This window comes from Adiantum capillus-veneris, chromosome 1 (genome assembly GCF_014529385.1).
Source record: "Adiantum capillus-veneris isolate H3 chromosome 1, ASM1452938v2, whole genome shotgun sequence".
Taxonomy (NCBI): Eukaryota; Viridiplantae; Streptophyta; class Polypodiopsida; order Polypodiales; family Pteridaceae; genus Adiantum; species Adiantum capillus-veneris.
Genome location: NC_140931.1, coordinates 51,307,849 through 51,332,701, shown reverse-complemented (window position 1 = coordinate 51,332,701; position 24,853 = coordinate 51,307,849). Strand labels below are relative to the sequence as shown.

Below are 24,853 nucleotides of genomic sequence, written 5' to 3'. Positions count from 1 at the left end.
AGCATAACTATACTAGGACACTTCACAGTCAGTATTCCCACGCATTGACTGACTTTCCCGACGCATACGGGCACTTTGCAAAACCTGGCGAGAATCTGCAGCATGCTGAATTCTCTGTTTTCAGCCCTGAAAATGCGCCAGATCACCTGTACAGCGGTCCCCTTGCGTCCCCGAACCTCCTGGGGGTATTAGGGTCCGTTTAGGGCCAAAACCCTAAACCTGCAAAAATACACAGCAGGCTGTAATTTACTGTTTCGGGCTCCGTTTCGCGTGCCGGTCGCATCCGTAGCAAGTCCTCGAGCTCCCGCACCTGTAGGGCTACTTGCCCTTTGAATCGGACGAGATTTCTGGCGTGAAACCTCCCGAATTCACCTGTACCTGCGGGGGGATTAGCCGCTAGCTAATCCAGTACCTGTGCAAGAGGCTCTTGCCTCGGCAATCGCGCATGAACCCACACAACTGTACATTGGTCAAATGAAGAGCCCACTAGTGGGGCATAACATACTGCCAAAGGGGAGAGAGAGGGCAGTGCGTAGCGTGCAGGGCATCACTCCTGGCACCGCACTGTACATAGGAGGGAAAGCAAGCACTCCATAGCTCTTAACCTGTGACAAAAACTGAAAATGAGCCTCTCCCAGCTTAAAAATCAGCGCCCAATTTTCTGTACGAGGAAAGTGCACAGAATTGTGCCACTTGGCACATTTATAAGCATTTTCCCGTTTCGGGGTTGCCGCCTAAAAATCTCCCAACCGGCTGCCCAGTTGACTTCACGGCAGAGTAAGAAAATGTTCCCTTTGTCATTCCGGAGGTAATGACGTCAACACATTTTCAGGTCCCAAAATAGCAGTTCCCTAAATTTTAGGAGATGCTGCCATTGTATCTTTCTAGGTCATTCGACCCTCTTTGTACACTGCGGCCACATCCAGAACTGAAATGTAGCCTCTGTAGCAAAGGATTCCACTTTGGCTAGTCAATGACCCCACTTTGCTAACCATAGTCCTTGTCCAACCTTAGTGCTCTCTTGCCCTCACGCCTGGACTCCCTCTGGACACTTCCACACTAGCTATGCAATGCAGGGCAGTTAGATTTCCCGAGGGGTGTTTCCAAAAAGTGAAAGTAAATAGATAATAAGAAAGAAATCAACAAAAAGGATAGATAGTAGTCACACGCTCGTGACATACCCCCCTCTTGAAATCTCAAACGTCCTCGTTTGCATCTATGTCGTACATGCTTACTGTCAACACTGATGTATTCAACACCTGTCGACACATATACGACACATACATGCTCATTGTCAACCCTCGTGTATTTAACACCTCGTCGACTCATGTATTGCCTACGTGTGAACCCTGTCCCAATGACATCGTGGTAGCTTCGCACTCTGCCATTGCTTTGAGTCACTAACTTTCCAATGACAAAATGGTAGCTGCACATTTTGCCACTGTCTTATAGTACACGTTGGATCCCGTAACACTTTCAAGCATACCCAAACCGACAGTTTAAGAATGCAGTTACACATGTACTCTTTAATAGAAGCAATTACTGTATCCTTGACAAACTGACAAGAAATACTCACTTCTATAGCACTAACCAAACTTTTGGACATTCCATAAGAGCAATTGCCAAACTGACAATCTGTACAGCTCTAACATTCATGTAACAGGTATTTCATTTGAGCTCACTTTAAATACCATGTACATCATTTGTTTCAGAAGCCATTGTCACACTGACAATCCATGTAGCTCTGAAACTCATGGGGTCAAGGTAGGTTGCAAACCGAAGGCTTCAAGGTAAAGTGATAACACAGTTGGTGACTCTGCAAGTTCACCTTCTTCCATCCACTTAGCATCCATTGGTGGATAGTTTCTGAACTTTACCAAGTAACGCCTAGCAACCTTGCCTTTCACTTTCCTTTCTTTGTGTGCCAAAATCTGTTCAAGGACAAAGATCTCGTCAAGTTCCTCGACTTCCGGCTGATCTTCAGCTGGCATATCTTCTGGCACATCACCCACATAGGGTCTGAGAAGACTCACATGAAACGCATTGTGAATCTTCCAACTGTCAGGCAATTTCAGCCTATATGCAACATCACTGATTATGTCGCATACTTGAAAAGGCCCATAGTAACGCATGCTGAGCTTTGGAAACTATCTTTCCTTGCCCTTCATCTTCTTTAACCTTGCCTTTTCAAAGCGTAAAAGCACCCAATCACCAAGTGAATATACCACTTCACGACGGTGACGATCAGCTGCTTTCTTTTGCTTTGCCTGAGTCTTTTCTAAGGCCACTTTGACCTTCTTGTACATTTCATCCATGTCCTGAACATACTTATCTGCTTCAAATATCTTGTCTTTTGTATGCAGTATGGGAGGAACTTTCTTGCCACCTTCAACAATCTCAAAAGGTGCCTTGCCAGTTGATGAATGCATTGTATTATTGTATGCATACTCCACCAATGGCAAATACTGCTCCCACTTTCCTTTATGCTCTAACACATAGCACTTCAGCAAATCTAGGACAGTAGAATTTGCCTCTTCCGACTGCCCATCTGTTTGAGGATGAAATGACGAAGAGAATTTGAGCGTGGTGCCCATATTCTCAAATAAGCCTCTCCAGAACAAACTTGTCATGCGTGGATCACGGTCGCTAACAATCGACTGTGGCATGCCATGATACTTGAAAATATTGCTCATAAACAAGCGTGCCATCTGATCTGGCTTTATCTTCTTCCTGACAGGAATAAAATGAGCTTGTTTGCTGAATCTGCAAATAATGGTCCAAATACCATCGTTTCCTGTCTGCGTTCTCGGAAGATCAAAGATAAAATCCATAGCAATACTTTCCCATGGTTTATCTGGAATAGGTAGTGGTTGCAATAACCCTGGTGCCTTTTGCCTGTCAAACTTGACCTTTTGGCATATTAGGCATTCTCGCACAAAGGCATCCACATCCCTTCTCAATGTAGGCCAATAGAAGAATGTCTCAACCGCTTTAACTGTAGCATCGATACCACGATGCCCTGCATACGGTGGGACATGACTCTCTTCCATCACTTTGCGTCGCAATGGCTTTGTGACACACAATCTGCCATGCATCATCATGAACCCATCTTTGAGAAGATAGTGTTCATGACGTTGTCCATCCATTAGCTACTCAAAGACCCTTGCAAAATCTTCATCATTTGCATACTGTTCTCTCATATCATCAAGTTCATGATGAGCTGAAATTTGTGGCTTCCTTGACAAGGCATCAGCCACAACGTTCTTCTTGCCTTCCACATGCACAATCTGAAAATGGAACATTGACAAGATATTTGCCCATCGCATATGCTTCTCAGATAACTTTGTCTGTGTCAAGAAGTACCGCAAGGTCTGATGGTCCGTTTGGACAACGAAATCTGCACCTAGCACGTAGTGTTTCCAACTTAAGAGCGCATGAATCACAGCCAGTAACTCTTTCTCATAGACCTGCATGGTCATCTCTGGCCCTTGCAAAATTCTGCTCTCATAGGCTACTACCCTGCCATCTTGCATTAGCACAGCACCAATGCTACTACCACAGGCGTCGCACTGGACCACAAATGACTTCCTAAGATCTGGCAACACAATGACTGGATCTGAAGTCATCTTTTCCTTTAAGAGATTAAAAGCTGAAATCTCTTTTTGTGTCCATCTAAAGGTGACAACCTTCTTTTGAAGAGCATGTAAAGGTGAAGCAATCTCAGCGAAATTTCAGATAAACCTTCTGTAATAGGAGTATAGTCCCAAGAAGCTTCGGACATCGTGCACCGTCTTCAAATTTGGCCATGACTTGATCGCTTCAACTTTTGCAGGATCCATTCTGACACCATCCTTTGAGACAATGTGTCCCAGAAAGCGAATCTCTTCCAGAAAAAATTCACTTTTCTTTGCATTGATGAGCAACCTATGACTGCGTAGCTCTTTGAACACAATGGCCAAGTGATGCCTATGCTCCTCTTCATTCTTTGAGTAGACTATCATGTCATCAAAGAATGTACCAACAAACTGCTGGTGTGGACGGGAAATTCTATCCATCATCCTATTGAACGTAGCAGGAGCATTTGTGAGACCAAAGGGCATCACTAAAAATTCGTAAAGGCCAAACGTCGTTCTAAAAGCAGTCTTGTGCACATCCTCTGATCTAATGCGGATCTGATGGTACCCACTCTTTAGATCTATCCTGCTAAACATAGCTGCTCCTTCTAATTTGTCCATAATATCATCAATTCTAGGTATAGGGAACCTATTCTTGATAGTATTCTTGTTCAGTGCACGGTAGTCGATGCACATACGCCATGAGCCATCCTTTTTCTGCACCAACAACACTGGAGAACAGAATGGAGATGAATTGGGCTGAATCAGACCCTTTTCTAACAACTCTTGTACTTGGCCCATTATCTCTTTCTGTTGAGCCGCACTAACCCTGTACGGAGGCTTATTTGGTGGGCTACTACCTGGCACCAAATCGATCGCATGGTCCTCGGGTCTCTCTGGCGGTAATTGGAACGGTAATGAATAAGAAAATGAATAAGAAAAACAGTCACTATACTGTTGTAAAAACATTGACCTTTCTTTATCTAGCACAGATAAATTTGATTCATCACAATCTGACACTTCACGTGCAAAAACCAAGTACGCAGAAAGATGCTTTTTCATTACAGAAGTAATAGCACAAGCTGATACAGTGGGAATAGACTCCCCTTTAAGCTTTACATCCAGAATGTGAGTCTTTCCCCTGCTCTGTACAGTGATCTTTTTGTTGTAGGCATCCATGATTCCCTGTACACGAAACAACCAAGGAATACCTAGCAACACATCACATCCGTCCAGTGGCATGATGTAAAATTCTTCAGCATCTACATAGGACTGGATATGTAGGCGCACCTTTCCGATGATGGGTGTCACAGCCTCTGTATGGCCAGGACATGCCAAACCTGCCTCTGTTGTATACCCCATCTCTTCATGTCTGATTCCCAACGTTGAAGCCAATTCTGGGGATATGAAGTTGGCTTTGGCACCTGGATCAAAGAAGATAAGCACTGTTTGATCCCTGACCTTTCCCCATGCTCTGCAAACCTCACTTGCATCTGAATTTGGCTTGTCGCCCACCATATATGGCACTAGACCAGCCATGGGCTTCTTTCCTTTCTTGTCTTCCTTGTCATCAGAATCAACTGGCCTTTTCTTTGTAGGACAATTGTAAGCAATGTGGCCGGGCTGCTCACATATAAAGCATTTGTTCTCTGTCCTCAGGACCTTCTTTTGCTCTTCTGACTTGCGAGGAAAACGTCTTTTCCATTTCTTTGCTGGTCCTTTTTCTGATTAAGTCGTAGCTTTATCTTTCCCTGCGTTGGCTGACTCCTGAGTCCCTTTAGGAGCCTCATTGGGAACGTGCTTCTTGGCTGAATTTTTCTTGCCTTGACGCCAGTGTTAAATTCACAATCTTCTCCCTTGAGCAAACCATTGCCAGTGTTTGCTACCTCGATGAGCTGCGTCAAAGTAGTGACTTTTGTCTTCGTACAGTACTTTCTCAATCCTTTAGGTAGGCCACAACAGTATTTTTCAATCTGTTCTGTCAATGGCACAAACCTATAGGAAGTTACTGGAAGTAGAGCTTTCCAAAACCTCCGATTGTAATCATCCAGATTTCTGCAAGTGGCAGCATTAAGCTGGTGCCATTCTGTCATGACATCTGCTTCAAAGTCATCAGATAACCATGCTGCTGCAAAAATCTGCTTGAAATAAATCCATGTGGACGGAGCTTGCCCTTGAAGCAATAAAGTTGTCCACCATTGTCCCGCATTCCCTGTCAAGAAAGTGGCTGCCTTGCGGACCTTTGAAGCCTCTGTAAAGTTTCCCCCTGCATAGGCCTTGTCAAACTGCTGGAGGAATGAGAGAGCCTTCTTCCTGTCATCAAACCCTGTAAGGGTCGTGAAAGACACACCTTTGCCACCTTCTTTGTACGGAGTTTGCCTCTCCAGCGGCATCAAATTGTCATATGGAAGTGACTGAAACATGGGAACACTGTTAGGGTTCATTTGTGTTCCCTGGCCGCAATTAAGTTGACCTGGAAATGCCATATTTGGCTGCTGATTTGTAATTCCAGCCATACCAAAATTTGCCTGTGGCATCCCAAATTGGCCCTGAGTGCTCTGAAACCCTGGTAGCATGCCCGTGACACCATACATGGGGTTAGGCATCATCGTTTGAGCACCCCCGAACACTGTTCCTGGCGTGTAAAACTGATTTCCAGGTGCATGACCAGCCATGCTCTGGAATACCGATCCACCTCCAAAATAGCCAGGGTGTACTGAAGGTGGTGGAAAGACCTGTTGCATAGCCTGTAGGTTGCTTCCCTGCCCATTAGAACCAGCTATAGGTTGCTGAAAGGTGGCGGGCTGAACTGGTACAGCTTGAAAGACTGGCATCTCAGCCACCTGTTCTTGCACCTTAGGCACAAGTTGTGGAGACTGCATGTTCTCCGTCAAGTGTACAGGTGTTTCCATTGACTGTGCGGTATGAATCACCTGTGCTCGAGCCTTAACAAGCTTTTGAATATGATCCAGTGACCCAACTTGCTGAGACGGAAGAGGAGAAAGGCTAAAAACCTCGGGTTCTGCATTACTTGTGTGAACATAGCCACAGCAGTAGCCAACTGGGTCCTGAATATATCGTCATCTGTCTGTGGTGGTCTTGAGGACTCACCCACTTCATGTGTCTGTTGACCCTGTGAAGAGGAAACCTCTTCAGTCACATCATCTGGTCTGTCAGCCATAATTGCAATTTCCTGTGTCTGGTCTATGATCCCCTGTGTCTTCAAGCCCAAAACTGACCAAGGCTCGCTTCTATGGGAAAAAGTGATTTAATCCCGTCGATGGAACCATGTAACCGGCCTGTTCAATCCAAAAAGGGGGTAGACTTTACTTCAAACCTTGATTTAGCTTTCACCCATTATTAGTCGTCTATTTTACCTGTACTTTCAAGACACAACACGGGGGAAAGGGATACAGGCTACTAGATTGCACCTATATGAGTAGACCGACACCAGATTGGCCCCTAACTTAGGCGCCCCTTTCGGTATTTCTTTATTCTTCAAAAGAGGGAATAAACGTTGTGAATTCCTACAAGCTGCCCCGCACAAACTCGGCTGAATTTCCACTGTTCCAGCCCGATTTCGGCAACATAGCTGTACTAGGACACTTCACAGTCAGTATTCCCACGCATTGACTGACTTTCCCGACGCATACGGGCACTTTGCAAAACCTGGCGAGAATCTGCAGCACGCTGAATTCTCTGTTTTCAGCCCTGAAAATGCGCCAGATCACCTGTACAACGGTCCCCTTGCGTCCCCGAACCTCCTGGGGGTATTAGGGTCCGTTTAGGGCCAAAACCCTAAACCTGCAAAAATACACAGCAGGCTGTAATTTACTGTTTCGGGCTCCGTTTCGCGTGTCGGTCGCATCCGTAGCAAGTCCTCGAGCTCCCGCACCTGTAGGGCTACTTGCCCTTTGAATCGGACGAGATTTCTGGCGTGAAACCTCTCCGAATTCACCTGTACCTGCGGGGGGATTAGCCGCTAGCTAATCCAGTACCTGTGCAAGAGGCTCTTGCCTCGGCAATCGCGCATGAACCCACACAACTGTACATTGGTCAAATGAAGAGCCCACTAGTGGGGCATAACATACTGCCAAAGGGGAGAGAGAGGGCAGTGCGTAGCGTGCGAGGCATCACTCCTGGCACCGCACTGTACATAGGAGGGAAAGCAAGCACTCCATAGCTCTTAACCTGTGACAAAAACTGAAAATGAGCCTCTCCCAGCTTAAAAATCAGCGCCCAATTTTTTGCATGAGGAAAGTGCACAGAATTGTGCCACTTGGCACATTTATAAGCATTTTCCCGTTTCGGGTTTGCCGCCTAAAAATCTCCCAACCGGCTGCCCAGTTGACTTCACGGCAGAGTGAGAAAATGTTCCCTTTGTCATTCCGGAGGTAATGACGTCAACACATTTTCAGGTCCCAAAATAGCAGTTCCCTAAATTTTAGGAGATGCTGCCATTGTATCTTTCTAGGTCATCCGACCCTCTTTGTACACTGCGGCCACATCCAGAACTAAAATGTAGCCTCTGTAGCAAAGGATTCCACTTTGGCTAGTCAATGACCCCACTTTGCTAACCATAGTCCTTGTCCAACCTTAGTGCTCTCTTGCCATCAGGCCTGGACTCCCTCTGGACAGTTCCACACTAGCTATGCAATGCAGAGCAGTTAGATTTCCCGAGGGGTGTTTCCAAAAAGTGAAAGTAAATAGATAATAAGAAAGAAATCAACAAAAAGAATAGATAGTAGTCACACGCTGGTGACATCACATCTTGAGAGAGGAGAGACTACAAATTTTCTGCGGAAGGACGCTTGTTGAACACTGAACAAAACATCAAAGCACTCTTGCGTGATGAGAGAGTTCATACCGGGAGCGAAGCCCGACACCTCGAAAGGAGATGTCGTGCTAACCTCCAAGCGGGCTCTTTCGACAAGAGAGTCACTAATCACATCATGCATACTACCTGGGTCAAACAATAAGACAAAACCACTGACCCTACACATGACCATAACACTTATTGAGAGACTCATCAATGGGAGGATCATGAGAAACTTGGGTCACACTCGTGTTCTCATTTATTGCATTGATAGAGGAAGTGGGTTCTGTGGGTTCTTTAGATTCATTAGAGTCAAGCTTAGGACATGTTCTTTTTATGTGACCCTTGATGTGACAATGATAACAACGACCTTCCTTAGAATAAATGCTTTGCTCTTCTGACGTGATGTATCCTCCTTTAATTCCTTCTTCTGCCTTTTTATATGGAGTAAGCTTAGGTTAAGCAATTGTGGTTGCTTTACCCTTAGGTTCATTTCGAGTGTGCTTTTCTGAGAGACTAGAGGAAGATTGGGTAGAAGAGATACCGTTCTGAGGGTTCTAAGAAGTCTGAGTGGTACTTGGAGAAATCTTGTTTTCGTTTAGGCTTTCCCTTGTTGTGCTTCATCTCTTGTGCAGAGCAATCGCTACCGCCTTTTTGAGATCGATTGGATCGAGTACTTTGACATCATACTTGATATACTCGTCCAATCCATAAAGGAATGCCTCCTTGCGCTCATAATCCGATTTGCGTAATTGGGTACCGAGCTGCAAAACACGATTAGAGAAAGACATAACGGACATACCATTTTGCTTGAGACCGCGCCAATCATCTTTCAAGCGTGCTAGGTACTATGATAGCATAAACCACGCCTTGAGCTTGTCTTGGAAGTCGGCCCAATTGAAGGAAAGAGGCGTGCCTTCCTCGGCTTCCTCTAGGTGCGCGGTCAACTGTGCCTCTTGACATGCGTGGTACCAATTAATGGCATCACCGGCAAGGTACATAGCTGCCGTCAAAACCTTGCTATTTCTTGTCTTCTTAGTTGTCGCAAAATAAGCATTAAATTGATGCAAGTAAGAATGAATAATTCCATCTTACCATCATACTTACTGAACGTGATCTTCTCTGTGACGAGGTTGTTGGAGTCCGAATCTCGGCTTGCGCCACTTGATGAACTACCAACATCTTTGGCCGGCTCGGATTTCGAGGTGAGAACCTGTCGGACCAACTCTTGCATTCGTAGGTCTCTCTACACCTCACGCTCTGCCTCCAAGGCCGATCGTCTGTCTTCGGCCGCCAAGCACACTTGCTCACGCTCACGCTCAATAGCTGCCTTTCTTGCTGCTTTTCTTTCTTTCCGTTCCTCGGCCGCCAAACGCGCTTCGCGTTCCAAGGCAACGCGATTCGCTTCTTGTTGTGACATCATATCCATCATCGTCTTGAGGAGAGCCTCCATAGAATTTGGTGCAATCCTTGGCGTAGATGGGGAAGGGGGAGGGTCAGAAAAACCTCCTAATGGGGAAAATTCTTCTTCGCCACTTTCATGCTCATCACCTTCATGCAAAGTATCCATTTCACTTCGGGTGATGACCATACACTGAAGTCTTGGGTTCTTAAGTTCACGAGGAACTTGGGTTCTTGTGGGTCTTGGGTTCTTGGGTTCTTGAGTCTTGAGGTTATGGAGTCTTGAGGTTTTTGAGGTTCTTGTGGTTCTTCTTTAGCTTGCAATCTGTGTTAAGAGAAGGATCTTCTCTTACCCGAGCTCTTCTCTTTCTCGCGGGCGCACCCCTTGGCGGCCTTGCACTCACACCAAGGTTGCTTTTTCCCACCTCACGTCGATTGGCCAGCCGCTAAGTGCACAGTCCGCTCTCAATGAGTGAAAAGAGAAACAAGGGGAGGCTAGACAAGCCTTCTTCTTTCTTGGGTTTCTTGTCACTTTTCAAAAACACGATTAGGAATCGACACGCCCAAGAGGACTTGGGTTACGTGCGACCACAACAAGCAAAAAGAAAATTCTTGTGGTTCTTTCCTTGAGTGATACAGAACGTTGCCAAAGCTCGGATACCAATGTAAGTTGCAGCGGAAGTGAACGTTGAACTTTGTTCAAGATGAGTGCTCCGAACTGTGCTCAGGGATTCCTTTTACTTACGGAAGGGAGAGCCTTCCGTTCCTTTAGTGAGAGAGTGCAATGGACACAAACAAAGTGGTGAACACTGTGAATGAAGGTGCTGAGACTGAGAGATAGAGAGAGAAGAGAATACGACACCAGAATGTTGTCAAACCCTCCTCCGAAGGCCCCACTCTCTATGGCGAGAGAGGTCTACTATTGATTGCACAAATCTCTACAATGCTTTGGACTTGCCGACGATGTCGACGACGATGGGGACGACGACAAGACAGGCTGAAATCTGAAAACGCTAAGGGCTGAAATCTGCAAATCTTTATCTGCTGAATTCTGACTCTATGTCGGTGACGACGGCAATGACGATGATGCGACGACGACGAGCTGAAAACCAAGGTGGAATCCGTACGTACGTACGGTGCCATTCCGTACAGTACAGCCGTACGGTACGATACGTACGGTACAATGCAACATTTAAAAAAAAAAATGGGCGTTTTCTCCTCGGACGAGTTGCGCTAGGGGGCGCTTTCAGATGGGCTTAATAGTGTGAAGGGGAGAAAGCCTCAGGCTTTTTTAATCGACCACGAAACCAAAAGAGTCTCTGTTCTGTTACAGAGAAGTCTGTAGAGCAGTGCATAGAGACCTGCAGAGCCGAGCTACGCGCGTGAAAAGGTACTGCTTCTGCCACCATGCACTCCGTACTCTTCTCGCACTCCGTACTCCTCATGTGTGCACTCTTTTGCATTTGCAATGTGCAGGATTCATTATGCCCCGTAAAACCAACCCCAACTGATCGCTCCACACCAATGTGTTGAGCATCATCACGACCACTTCTCAGCAAGGTTCCGGCACACGCTTATGGCAATGCAAGTATTGTGCGGACCAGTACACCTTACGCCTGTCAAAAAGCACTTGACAAGCATCGTGTGCACTGATCAAATTGGTGCATGTGAGAAAATACCACCACCTTTGAGGGAGCAGCTTATTGAAGAGTATTTTCCTGTTGGTGCTCCTGATTTGAGAGGTGCTCCCAGCACACAGGATGCTTTACATGATGCTTTTGTTGGAGAGCTGGAGTCTTTAGGTGCGGAGACAGAGGTTGGAGGAGGTTCGGCCTCCATGCAACCCCCTACTTCCAGGAAGAGAGCACGTGTTGGCGGTGAAGATGAGGATTCCTTGCCACGTGAAAAAGGTACATCTGAAACACCAACGCAGACCACTTTGCCTAGTCGCATCTCTTCTCAAGCTTGGGTCAAAGAGCGTCAGAGGGTGGTAGAGATGGAGATATGTCGCACTCTTATTGAGTGCAATATATCTTTGAATGTTTTGCGCACATATCAGTGGAAAAGAATGGTAAAATCCATTGCACAGGTGGGGCCTACTGAGACATGGACACGTCTTGATTACACCAAGATGCACACCACTATGTTAGATGAACAGAAGGCCTTAATTGACAAGGCACTTACGCCTGTGAAAGCTGAATGGAAGGAGTTTGGATGCACCATTATCTCAGATGGTTGGGCAGACATTAGCAGACGACACATAATCAATCCTTGTGTCTTCTGCTTTGGGCACCTATTTCTTGCGTGCTGTGGATGCTTGAAAAGCAGGGGAAAAGATCACGGTTGAGTTTATATTTAGTCACATCAAAACAGCCATAGAGGAGGTTGGCAAGGAGAATGTTGTGCAGGTGGTGACAGATAATGCAGCTAATTGCAAGGCAATGGGATTTATGGTCGAGCAACAGTTTCCTGGCATAGTGTGGACTCCATCTGCTGCACATTGTTTGGATTTGCTCATGGAGGATATTGGCAAACTTTCATGGGTGCAGCCCATAGTTGCAGATATAGTCAAGGTCACCACATTCTTTCGCAAGAAACATCAGGCTCTTGCTATCTTCCGCAGCCATAGCACTTTGGATATGGTTCGGCCTTCAAAAACCAGGTTTGCCTACATTTACTTGGTTTTACAGAGGCTCTACAAACTTAGAGATCCGCTACACCAGACAGTGGTGGATCCAAAATGGCGAGGCATGTCAAGATCGCAAGATGAATCTACAAAATACTTGCAAAGACGGATCCTTGATGAGAGATTTTGGCAAGAAGTGCACGCTCTTTTAGTGGCACTCAAGCCAGTCTACGTCCTCCTTCGATTGACGGATATGGAGGGATCGACCTTGGAACTAGTCTATCATCTGTTTATGCAGATGAAAGACCACGTTTCCAAATGCTCTCTGTTGACTATTGATCGGTAAGGGGTTCCTCATGTTCTAATGGTTGTCTGTTTTAACCATCAAGTCTAAGTTCTAACTTGTATTGACAAGTTGTTTTGATATTTCAGCCGATCAGATTTATTGGGATGTGTTGAGAGCCGCTGGACTTTCATGAGCCGTCCCATGCATGCGGTGGCTGCCATGCTTCATCCTCTCTACAGATCGCCAGAGCTTAAACAATCAGAGTATGTTGGGCTCAATGTTTTCATAGGATGATCAGTTGGGAAAACAAGGAATTCACCAACTACATGAATGGCATTGGCGCTTCTTTCACAAGAGCAGTTTCTTTGAGGAAGGAAGCCACAAAGTATCCTTTGACGTGGTGGCACTTCGTATGGGAGAGTTGGTCTTCCCAACCTCTCACGCGTTGCTCTTCGTATCCTTTCTCAGGTTAGGAAACTACCATCAATGATTCCATTGTATATACTACTTCTAACTTCATCTTTATATTACTTGACACTTGTCACTCTCCTAATTTTGTGTGCATTGATGATTGTGCTCTTGCTTGAGCACTGAGCAGGATTGCTCGACTGAGCATGTGAGCGCAATTGGAGTGCTTACTCTCTCATACACACGAAGATTCGAAATCGCCTTAGCACTTCTTAGTTGGAGAAGTTGGTGTATTGCAGAGCCAACATGAGGCTCGTGCAGAGTTACCATTCTTTGGGGCAACCCAAACAGGTAAATTATCTCGATGTTGGCCACTTTAAACTCAACCTGCAAGCATATGCCATAAATAAGTCATTTTAACTTTATTTTACTCTTCAACAGGTTGATGCGACAGAGCTGAAAATGGTAGATGATCCTAGACCAGAGGAGGTGGACCGACAGATCAGAGACAAGCAAGAGCAGATTCTCAAAGAACTGCATAGAGAGCTCGAGAGCGTGGATCGTCGTGTGACTAGATCACGTGCACGAGCTCTTAGCCTTCCTCTACGCACGGTGGGAGGAGATCCAGACACTGTGAGACGAGAAAGTATTCGCGGGGGGAAGCTTCCTATTCGCTCCAATCGCAGGCGAGGAAATGAAGCTGTCCGGCTCATCCATGGAGAGATTGTTGATATGCCTGAGGAGGCTTGTGGTGCAAAGGTGCTTGTACCAGAGTTGACATATGCTAAGCCTGACCCTGAGTTTGATGAGGAGGGCAATGTCCTTGATGATGGGGGCTTGCTCACTATACCGACGATTCATCTTCCGCATCTGACACACAACTTTTGAGGCTGCACGTCTTAGTGCACACTGGTGACTGCATGCTTTGGAGGATAGGCTGCAACAGACTTTCATTGTTATCATGGCATTGTAGTATTTCACAATACTTTGTTTTGGATCTTGATTCAGTTTGTATGGTATATGCCGACTTCTGGCTGATGCCATGGACATGATGTTTGTAGTTGTTATTTGGTTTTATGATTTATGGTCATTGGTTTTCTCATTGAGTATTGAGTCTTGAGTCATTAAGTTTTATGTTCAATATGTTTATTTTCAGCATTGCATTGTTAATGAGGCTGAATTTTGAAAGGTCTGTGAACTTAAATTTAGTGTAATTATCTTTTTTTACAAATGGTACGTACCTATCACGTACCTAAAGGTTGGTTCAGTACGGAAGTACGTTCCGTACGTACCTAAACCGTACCGTACACTACGTACCTTTCCACCCTGCAGCACGACCCAAGCTTACTCCTCAGGAGCGGGCTCGCTTCATTAGGGAAGGGAAGTGCTTTGGATGCGGGGAAACTGGACATATCTCCGCAAAGTGCCCTAAAAAGGCATAGAAAGAACAGAACGACAAGGATGACGAAAGGCCTGAGAGTTCGAGAGCAGCTGAGGAACGTGGAAGAAAGGCAAGATGAAAACAGGACTGGTTCCAGATTGCGTGGGTACCGATCCCATCACGTTGGACGAGAGTACAGAACTTTGCCGAGCTTGGGGCAAAGTGAAAGACCAAGAAGCCCTGATCTTCTTTGATGGAGGAGCCAAGGCCAACTTTATTTCACCGGAATTGGCGCCACGGCTCGAGATCACTTCCAATCGGATGGGATGTCACGTGACACATCCAGACCTATGTGTCCGTGGACAAGCTACAACATGATCAGGGTTCAGTCAGTCCAGTCAGTCTAGATTAGAAGTGATCTGGCACTTTTCTGAGCCTATTCATAGACCGTGCATGCCCAGTCACTTAGTGTAGATGCATATCCCCTCGTTGCACACAGCATGATCATCATTATTTCCATCAGAATCCATTAGAATCAGTTAGGGGAATTTTCCAGTGATTTTAGGCTATTTTCCCTATTTTTGACATTTTTCACTTATTAATTTAAGTGACTTTCCAACAAAAGTAGGTAGGGCAATTTTGCTAAGTTTGTATATAAGCAAACCCAAGTTAGCACTCAATGGTAGAAGAGGCAGCAGGAGCTCCACGCTGAACAGGCAACTTCTCAACAGAACCCCCAGGAGACCTAGTGTTTTTGGAGCAGAAGCCTAAAGCTAGCGTTTTGGGATCAGATCAACCCTGCTGTCACCAGCGTGTGACTACTATTTATCCTTTTTGTTGATTTCTTTCTTATTATCTATTTACTTTCACTTTTTGGAAACACCTCGGGAAATCTAACTGCTCTGCATTGCATAGCTAGTGTGGAACTGTCCAGAGGGAGTCCAGGCCTGAGGGCAAGAGAGCACTAAAGTTGGACAAGGACTATGGTTAGCCAAGTGGGGTCATTGACTAGCCAAAGTGGAATCCTTTGCTACAGAGGCTACATTTCAGTTCTAGATGTGGCCACAGTGTACAAAGAGGGTCGGATGACCTAGAAAGATACAATGGCAGCATCTCCTAAAATTTAGGGAACTGCTATTTTGGGACCTGAAAATGTGTTGGCGTCATTACCTCCGGAATGACAAAGGGAACATTTTCTTACTCTACCGTGAAGTCCACTGGGCAACCGGTTGGAGATTTTTAGGCGGCAACCCCGAAACGGGAAAATGCTTGTAAATGTGCCAAGTGGCACAATTCTGTGCACTTTCCTCATGCAAAAAATTGGGCGCTGATTTTTAAGCTGGGAGAGGCTGATTTTCAGAATTTGTCACAGGTTAAGAGCTATGGAGTGCTGGCTTTCCCTCTTATGCACAGTGCGGTGCCAGGAGTGATGCCCTGCACGCTACGCACTGCCCTCTCTCTCCCTTTGGCAGTATGTTATGCCCCACTAGTGGGCTCTTCATTTGACCAATGTACAGTTGTGTGGGTTCATGCGCGATTGCGAGGCAAGAGCCTCTTGCACAGGTACTGGATTAGCTAGCGGCTAATCCCCCCGCAGGTACAGGTGAATTCCGAGAGGTTTCACGCCAGAAATCTCGTCCGATTCAAAGGGCAAGTAGCCCTACAGGTGCGGGAGCTCGAGGACTTGCTACGGATGCGACCGGCACGCGAAACGGAGCCCGAAACAGTGAATTACAGCCTGCTGTGTATTTTTGCAGGTTTAGGGTTTTGGCCCTAAACGGACCCTAATACCCCCAGGAGGTTCGCGGACGCAAGGGGACCGCTGTACAGACGATCTGGCGCATTTTCAGGGCTGAAAACAGAGAATTCAGCGTGCTGCAGATTCTCGCCAGGTTTTGCAAAGTGCCCGTATGCGTCGGGAAAGTCATTTAATGCGTGGGAATACTGACTGTGAAGGGTTCTAGTACAGTTATGCTGCCGAAATCAGGCCAGAACAGTCAAAATTCAGCCAAGGTTGTGCGGGGCAGCTTGGAAAGAACCACAGCGTTTATTCCCTCTTTTAAACAATAAAGAAATACCGAAAGGGGCGCCTAAGTTAGGGGCCAATCTGGTGTCGGTCTTCTCATACAGGTGCATTCTAGCATCTGTATCCCATTCCCCTCTCTTGTGTCACTATAGCGCAGGTATAATAGACGACTGATAATGGGTGAAAACTAAATCAAGGTTTGAAGTAAAGTCTACCGCCCTTTTTGGATTGAACAGGCCGGTTACATGGTTCCATCGACGGGATTAAATCACTTTTTCCCATAGAAGTGAGCCTTGGTCAGGTTGGGCTTGAAGACGCAGGGGATCATAGACCAGACACAGGGAATTGTAATTATGGTTGACAGACCATATGATGTGACTGAAGAGGTTTCCTCTTCACAGGGTCAACAGACACATGAAGTGGGTGAGTCCTCAAGACCACCACAGACAGATGATGATATATTCAGGACCCAATAGGCTACTGCTGTGGCTATGTTCACACAAGTAATGCAGAATCCGAGGTTTTTAGCCTTTCTGCAACCTCCTGTTCCGTCTCAGCAAGTTGGGTCACTGGATCATATTCAAAAGCCTGTTAAGGCTCGAGCACAGGTGATTCATACTGCACAGTCAATGGAAACACCTGTACACTTGACGGAGAACATGCAGTCTCCACAACCTGTGCCTAAGGTGCAAGAACAGGTGGCTGAGATGCCAGTCTTTCAAGCTGTACCAGTTGAGCCCGCCACCTTTCAGCAGCCTATAGTTGGTTCTAATGGGCACGAAAGCAACCTACAGGCTATGCAACAGGTCTTCCCACCACCTTCAGTACACCCTGGCTATTTTGGAGGTGGATCGGTATTCCAGAGCATGGCTGGTCATGCACTTGGAAATCAGTTTTACACGCCAGGAACAATGTTCGGGAGTGCTCAAACGATGATACCCAACCCCATGTATGGTGTCACGGGCATGCTACCAGGGTTTCAAAGCACTCAGGGCCAATTTGGGATGCCACAAGCAAATTTTGGTATGGCTGGAATTACAAATCAGCAGCCAAATATGGCGTTTCCAGGTCAACTTAATTGCAGTCAGGGAACACCAATGAACCCTAATAATGTTCCCATGTTTCAGTCACTTCCATATGACAATTTAACGCCGCTGGAGAGGCCAACTCCGTACAAAGAAGGTGGCAAAGGTGTGTCATTCACGACCTTTACAGGGTTTGATGACAGGAAGAAGGCTCTCTCATTCCTCCAGCAGTTTGACAAGGCCTATGCAGGGGGAAACTTTACAGAGGCTTCAAAGGTCCGCAAGGCAGCCACTTTCTTGACAGGGAATGCAGGACAATGGTGGACAACTTTATTGCTTCAAGGGCACGCTCCGTCCACATGGATTTACTTCAAGCAGATTTTTGCAGCAGCATGGTTATCTGATGACTTTGAAGCAGATGTCATGACAGAATGGCACAAGCTTAATGCTGCCACTTGCAGAAATCTGGATGATTACAATCGAAAGTTTGGAAAAGCTCTACTTCCAGTAACTTCCTATAGGTTTGTGCCATTGACAGAACAGATTGAAAAATATTGTTGTGGCCTACCCAAAGGATTGAGAAAATACTGCACGAAGACCAAAGTCACTACTTTGACGCAGCTCATCGAGGTAGCAAACACTGGCAATGGTTTGCTCAAGGGAGAAGATTGTGAATTTAACACTGGCGTCAAGGCAGGATCAGGCAAGAAAAATTCAGCCAAGAAGCACGTTCCCAATGAGGCTCCGAAAGGGACTCAGGAGTCAGCCAATGCAGGGAAAGATAAAGCTACGGCTGAATCAGAAAAGGGACCAGCAAAGAAATGGAAAAGACGTTTTCCTCGCAAGTCAGAAGAGCAAAAGAAGGTCCTGAGGACAGAGAACAAATGCTTTATATGTGAGCACCTGGCCACATTGCTTACAATTGTCCTACAAAGAAAAGGCCAGCTGATTCTGAAGACAAGGAGGACAGGAAAGGAAAGAAGCCCATGGCTGGTCTAGTGCCAGATATGGTGGGTGACAAGCCAAATTCAGATGCAAGTGAGCTTTGCAGAGCATGGGGAAAGGTCAAGGATCAAACAGTGCTTATCTTCTTTGATCCAGGTGCCAAAGCCAACTTTATTTCCCCAGAATTGGCTTCAAAGTTGGGAATCAGACCTGAAGAGATGGGGTATACAGTAGAGGCAGGTTTGGCATGTCCTGGCCATACAGAGGCTGTGACACCCATCATTGGAAAGTTGCGTCTACATATCCAGTCCTATGTAGATGCTGAAGAATTTTACATCATGCCACTGGACGGATGTGATGTGTTGTTAGGTATTCCTTGGTTGTTTCGTGTACAGGGAATCATGGATGCCTACAACAAAAAGATCACTGTACAGAGCAGGGGAAAGACTCACATTCTAGATGTAAAGCTTAAAGGGGAGTCTATTCCTACTGTATCAGCTTCTGCTATTACTTCTGTAATGAAAAAGCATCTTTCTGCGTACTTGGTTTTTGCACGTGAAGTGTCAGATTGTGATGAATCAAATTTATCTGTGCTAGATAAAGAAAGGTCAATGTTTTTACAACAGTATAGTGACTGTTTCTCCGATTCATTACCATCTCAATTACCGCCAGAGAGACCCGAGGACCATGCGATAGATTTGGTGCCAGGCAGTAGCCCACCAAATAAGCCTCTGTACAGGGTTAGTGCGGCTCAGCAGAAAGAGATAATGGGCCAAGTACAGGAGCTGTTAGAAAAGGGGCTGATTCAGCCCAGTTCATCTCCATTCTGTTCTCCAGTGTTGTTGGTGCAGAAAAAGGATGACTCATGGCGTATGTGCATAGACTACCGTGCACTGAACAAGAATACCATCAAAAGAAGGTCCTGAGGACAAAGAACAAATGCTTTATTTGTGAGCAGCCTGGCCACATTGCTTACAATTGTCCTACAAAGAAAAGGCCAGCTGATTCTGAAGACAAGGAGGACAGGAAAGGAAAGAAGCCCATGGCTGGTCTAGTGCCAGATATGGTGGGTGACAAGCCAAATTCAGATGCAAGTGAGCTTTGCAGAGCATGGGGAAAGGTCAGGGATCAAACAGTGCTTATCTTCTTTGACCCAGGGGCCAAAGCCAACTTTATTTCCCCAGAATTCGCTTCAAAGTTGGGAATCAGACCTGAAGAGATGGGGTATACAGCAGAGGCAGGTTTGGCATGTCCTGGCCATACAGAGGCTGTGACACCCATCATTGGAAAGCTGCCTCTACATATCCAGTCCTATGTAGATGCTGAAGAATTTTATATCATGCCACTGGACAGATGTGATGTGTTGTTAGGTATTCCTTGGTTGTTTCGTGTACAGGGAATCATGGATGCCTACAACAAAAAGATCACTGTACAGAGCAGGGGAAAGACTCACATTCCGGATGTAAAGCTTAAAGGGGAGTCTATTCCCACTGTATCAGCTTCTGCTATTACTTCTGTAATGAAAAAGCATCTTTCTGCGTACTTGGTTTTTGCACGTGAAGTGTCAGATTGTGATGAATCAAATTTATCTGTGTTAGATAAAGAAAGGTCAATGTTTTTACAACAGTATAGTGATTGCTTTTCCGATTCATTACCGTCTCAATTACCGCCAGAGAGACCCGAGGACAATGCGATAGATTTGGTGCCAGGCAGTAGCCCACCAAATAAGCCTCCGTACAGGGTTAGTGCGGCTCAGCAGAAAGAGATAATGAGCCAAGTACAGGAGCTGTTAGAAAAGGGGCTGATTCAGCCCAGTTCATCTCCATTCTGTTCTCCAGTGTTGGTGGTGCAGAAAAAGGATGACTCATGGCGTATGTGCATAGACTACCGTGCACTGAACAAGAATACCATCGAGAATAGGTTTGGTACCCCTATTGGGTTTCAGGGATACTGTGAGCTGACACTATTCTGCTATAATGACTTTAAAATTTGGAATTCCCGATAGTATGATACTGATTTGTACTTGACTTGTTTAAGTGCAGGAAGTGATAGACGAAATGACTGCAGCATTTTGGTGTGACAAATCTCTATAGACATGATTGCAATAAGGATTAGTTAATCGGGCATCTGTGAGGTCCCCATTGGATCTAGATGCGATTGCTAAATACGTTGCCGATTAATCATAGTCTGAGATTGGAATGACTGTTGAATGTGATTTGCCATGTGGTGTCCTGTGATGTCCAGTGATATCCTCTGATGACTGTCGATTGGTACATGTGCTAGATGTGTTGTTCCTAGAGCGTGGGTACTAACAATCAGTGTCTGCTAAAACAGCTTATGGCCTTTGTTTGTTTTGCAGGCGTAATCAAGGGCGATTACAATGCTTTCAAGAGGGGGGTATGTCACAAACTGGTGACGTATCATGGCCCTAGACACACTTATAAGTGGGGCAGCAGAGAAAACACACACCTCGGCTGGCAGCACCCGCGGAGACAGGGTGACGTGGCAGATTCCGAAAAATGCGGCGGAATTCACGCGAAGCTGCTGACGTGACAGTGCGTACGAAAAAAGCAGGCTGTACAGAATTCCAGCTTTTGCGCAAGCTGAATTTTATGCTGGCTGTTTTTGGGGAAGCTTTTGGACCAGTTGCTTTATTTAAGAGGCTTTTAAAAATTGACTGCTTTTCGGGCTTTGCTTATGGGCATCCCTTGTAACCTTTAAATATAAGCCCCTCACAACTCAAAGCATCTGGACATAGAGTCTGAGAGTGAGAACCCTCCCACTCTCTTGTACTTTGAACTCAGATTAATACAAAAAGAAATACCGAAAGGGGCGCCAGTCTTTGGGGCCAATATCTCTAGGAACGGAACTCCGTCGGGCCGTGTCGAATCAATTGTGAATTGTGAACTGTTTTGAAGTGAACCTCTGCTGTGTCGCGGTAGAATCTTGACTTAGAGTGTCCAAGTTTGTTACAATGAGAGCTAAAAAAACATGAATTCCCTCACCATCCACTTCCATGTTGCATCCAATAACCATACACATAACATACCAAAAGCTTTTTCCATTAGGGTGAGGTTTCTCCTCATCGGCAGGAGAGAGGATTCTCTCTCCCTACACTCTCATACAATAGAGAAAAAGCATAAGCTGTTTTTATTGCAAATCGCAAATTTGGAGAAGGGGGGGAACGGGGGGGAGGGGGGGGGGGGGCTTTTTTCTTGCAAACTATAATTATTGGGCTGCTTTTTGAGCGCCAGCCATTTTAAGAGCATATTGTGTGCACTGACACACTCAATGAATAGTTTAAGCACACACTTCGTACATACAGATTGCGACTTTGAAGAAGACTAATTGCAAATTCCCGCCGTCAATTGTACACGGTCAATCAATAGACAAATCCCCAACCGGGGGCGTCGATAGTGGCGATTCAAGGCGACCGATTCTCTTTCACAATCTTTGTCATCTCTCTCTTCAGTCTCTTGTTTTGTTCAATTATCAGATGCTTAGAAGAGTAAAAGTGTTTTAAGAGTTGCAAATTGTGGTAATTCACTATTTTTTGTCCGACCATTCGCCGAAAGTGGTTACATAAATCAACTGCTTCACCTCAAAAAGAGGGAGGGAGAGGGGCATGATGCAAGCGAGGGAATGCCATCTCACTCACTATCTTATTCATCCTCTCCACAAAGGATGTAGGTAAGAGAAGTTTGTTGTTGAACTGCTCTTAAGAGAGAGAAATGAATTAAATCAATACATACGCCTCCATTGTCCCTTCTCAAGATAGAGACTATAGAGTTATATTGGTCTTCAACTAGATTGATCCACTATTGAGAGAGAGAGAGAGAGAGAGAGAGAGAGAGAGAGAGAGAGAGAGCATTAGACTTGTTGGCAAGAAAAAATACATATAGCCCTCATGCTCAATATGGTATGCTATATGTATGTGTGGACCTTCACTATGGTTTTAAGACTTGAGGCCGTCTCCTAGATTTTAAAATTTCTTGGTTCTCATCTTATTTTGAGCAGAAGCTAAGGATCCACTCTTCATGTTGGTGCACTTAGGATATAGAAGCGACACTCTAGATATGCAATCGGCTACTATACATGCTTTGTGAAGGATTCTATCTTCTCTACTATTTGTTGAATGGCACTATGGGTGGTGCAAAACATTGATTGCTTGCATACCATGAGCCTTCAACAGCTAGTACGCTCATTGGCAGATCAATAGAGCTTCTCCACACCCTTCACAGTCAATGCGTTAAATTACCTGGCTATTCATTGAAGAGCGTCATATACTTGTTTCGAGGAATTGGCCTCGTACACGACTTTTCTTCCACCTCACATGGGGCAAGATTACTTCGGAAATATGGACCCACCAATGTGGTATATCCTAAATTCCTCTTATATACCACCTGTACCATTTGAATGGCTTTCCAGCTCCTCTACATCCGCGTAGTGATAGGCTCCTTCTAACACCCTAGGCACTCACCAGATACATCTCTGCTTCTACCAGGCCAAGATTTCCCTAGTTAGCTTTTGGCGATCAAACTGCTTGCCCCACAGCATAGAAGGGGGAATATGGAATAATAGCCACAATGACCCCAAAAAGAAGGCGCCACATAATCACGCCATTAAGGGGAAAACAAAGTGGCACGGCCAGGCATATCCATACAGCATCAACACGCGATTTGGGCAAGACTGGCATGATATATGGCAATGTATGGACTAGAACTACCTCACAAACAGCAACGAACAACCACAAAACAACCCTCACCCCCTATCATCTGCCCCTGAAAGATGCCGGGGCTCGCACCTTGTACATACACGAGACGACTAACTTAAACACATGCAGGCATTAGCAAATAACACTAAGGCCTGAGCGAGCACTCCTATGATGGAACAATAGAGAGAGGGAGAGACCAAGGCAGTTTTGGCCATCACTATAAACATGATGCAGAAAAAATAACAAAATAAGCCAAACTAGAATGAGTGAAGGCTTCACTTTGTGAACACATATACATACACAGGTGCAGAGGAAATATGAATGGGATTAGCACAAGGCGCAAAACTCGTCTTACAACTTTTTTCCGTGACCGAGTAAGAGAAGAAACACAACTAAACTATTTCCTCTCAACAATTATTACAGGATTTTCACGGGATATTGTACAGGATTGAAAAACCTTGGCAGTAGAGAACAAGCTTACCTTCATCAGAAGAACCACCCAATGCACATACTATTTTGTTGTGGTGATGGATGTGTCTGCTGCCTTTTTGGCCTGGCCAGAAAAAATGGAGCTCTCTGCAACCCAGAAACCTGGTTGTCCATTTCGAAAAAAATGCCTTTTAAAACCTAAACGTGTACTTCATGCCCATAAATCTGCGTGAGAAAACCTGTTTGTGGTTGTACATTTCAAGTTAAAACCCTCTTGAGCAGCTGAAATTGTACCTTGCAGACTGGGCAGACTCATGACCGTCTGGGCGACCCACAAGCGGGGCTGCCGGAGAGAGGGAAATTCTTAGACCCGCCATCTTCCCCTCTTCACATCCAAAATTGTAAATGGAGAGAGAGAGAGAGAGAGAGAGAGAGAGAGAGGGAGATGATACGAGTGCCCTCTATGGTCAAAAAATCATGGGACCCGATGAAACATGTCACATGCCTGACATTGGAGATGAGGTTGGCAATTGAGAGCTCACAACATAAGGTTAGGAGAGAGAGAGAGAGAGAGAGAGAGAGAGAGGTATGAAGGGAGTGCTTCGAGCTACAAATTTGAGAAAAACAAGCTCAAATGTGAACAGAAGATGAGCACTCAAGTCAGGTATGATGTCAAAACTCTTGTGCTTGCGAGGGCATTGTGTGCATCAAGGAAGGGTCCCTAGTGCCTCAGTGCTTTATCTCACACTGAAAGGAGTGCGAACTAGGCTAGATTGTTCTCATAAAGGTGCAAATTGCATACAAGGGGATAAGCTCAATCAATAAGGGTGTTTTCTCTTAGAGAAGAACGCACTTTTGTAACTGGAGCATTGTGGGTGGTATAATGGTAAAGTGCAAACCTCCAGATTCTTCCCACATCGTGATACATTGGCGTTGTAGGAAAGCCGCGTTCATTGTGTGGTCCAATGATTCATCATCGTGAAGCTACTATATTGCACGCCATCTTAGAAGCGAAGAAGCGAAGACAAGCTTTTAACATCGTAGAAACAATTCAATATACCTCAAAGATCTATTCGTTGACAAGTGTTGAAAACTCAAGAGAAGGAAAATTTTGGGTGGGGGTGCATTGTAATGCAATTTGTATTCTATAGCTTGATCGCATGCTTTTGACTCCACTCTCAC

General features: G+C 45.5%; 1 protein-coding gene across 1 annotated transcript in view; it reads right to left on the bottom strand.

Annotated features, from left to right (window-relative positions):
* LOC147464725 (protein CHAPERONE-LIKE PROTEIN OF POR1, chloroplastic-like) overlaps positions 1–24,122 on the bottom strand; it is a 38,518-nt gene extending 14,396 nt beyond the window's left edge. The window contains exons 1-2 of the mRNA XM_086516308.1: positions 23,966–24,122; positions 23,724–23,833 (exon numbers count right to left, since the gene is read on the bottom strand). Of these exons, the coding sequence (XP_086372434.1) occupies positions 23,724–23,833; positions 23,966–24,048 (193 nt within the window). The 5' untranslated portion in view covers positions 24,049–24,122. The remainder of the gene's footprint in view (positions 1–23,723; positions 23,834–23,965) is intronic.
* Positions 24,123–24,853: the final 731 nt, after the last annotated feature.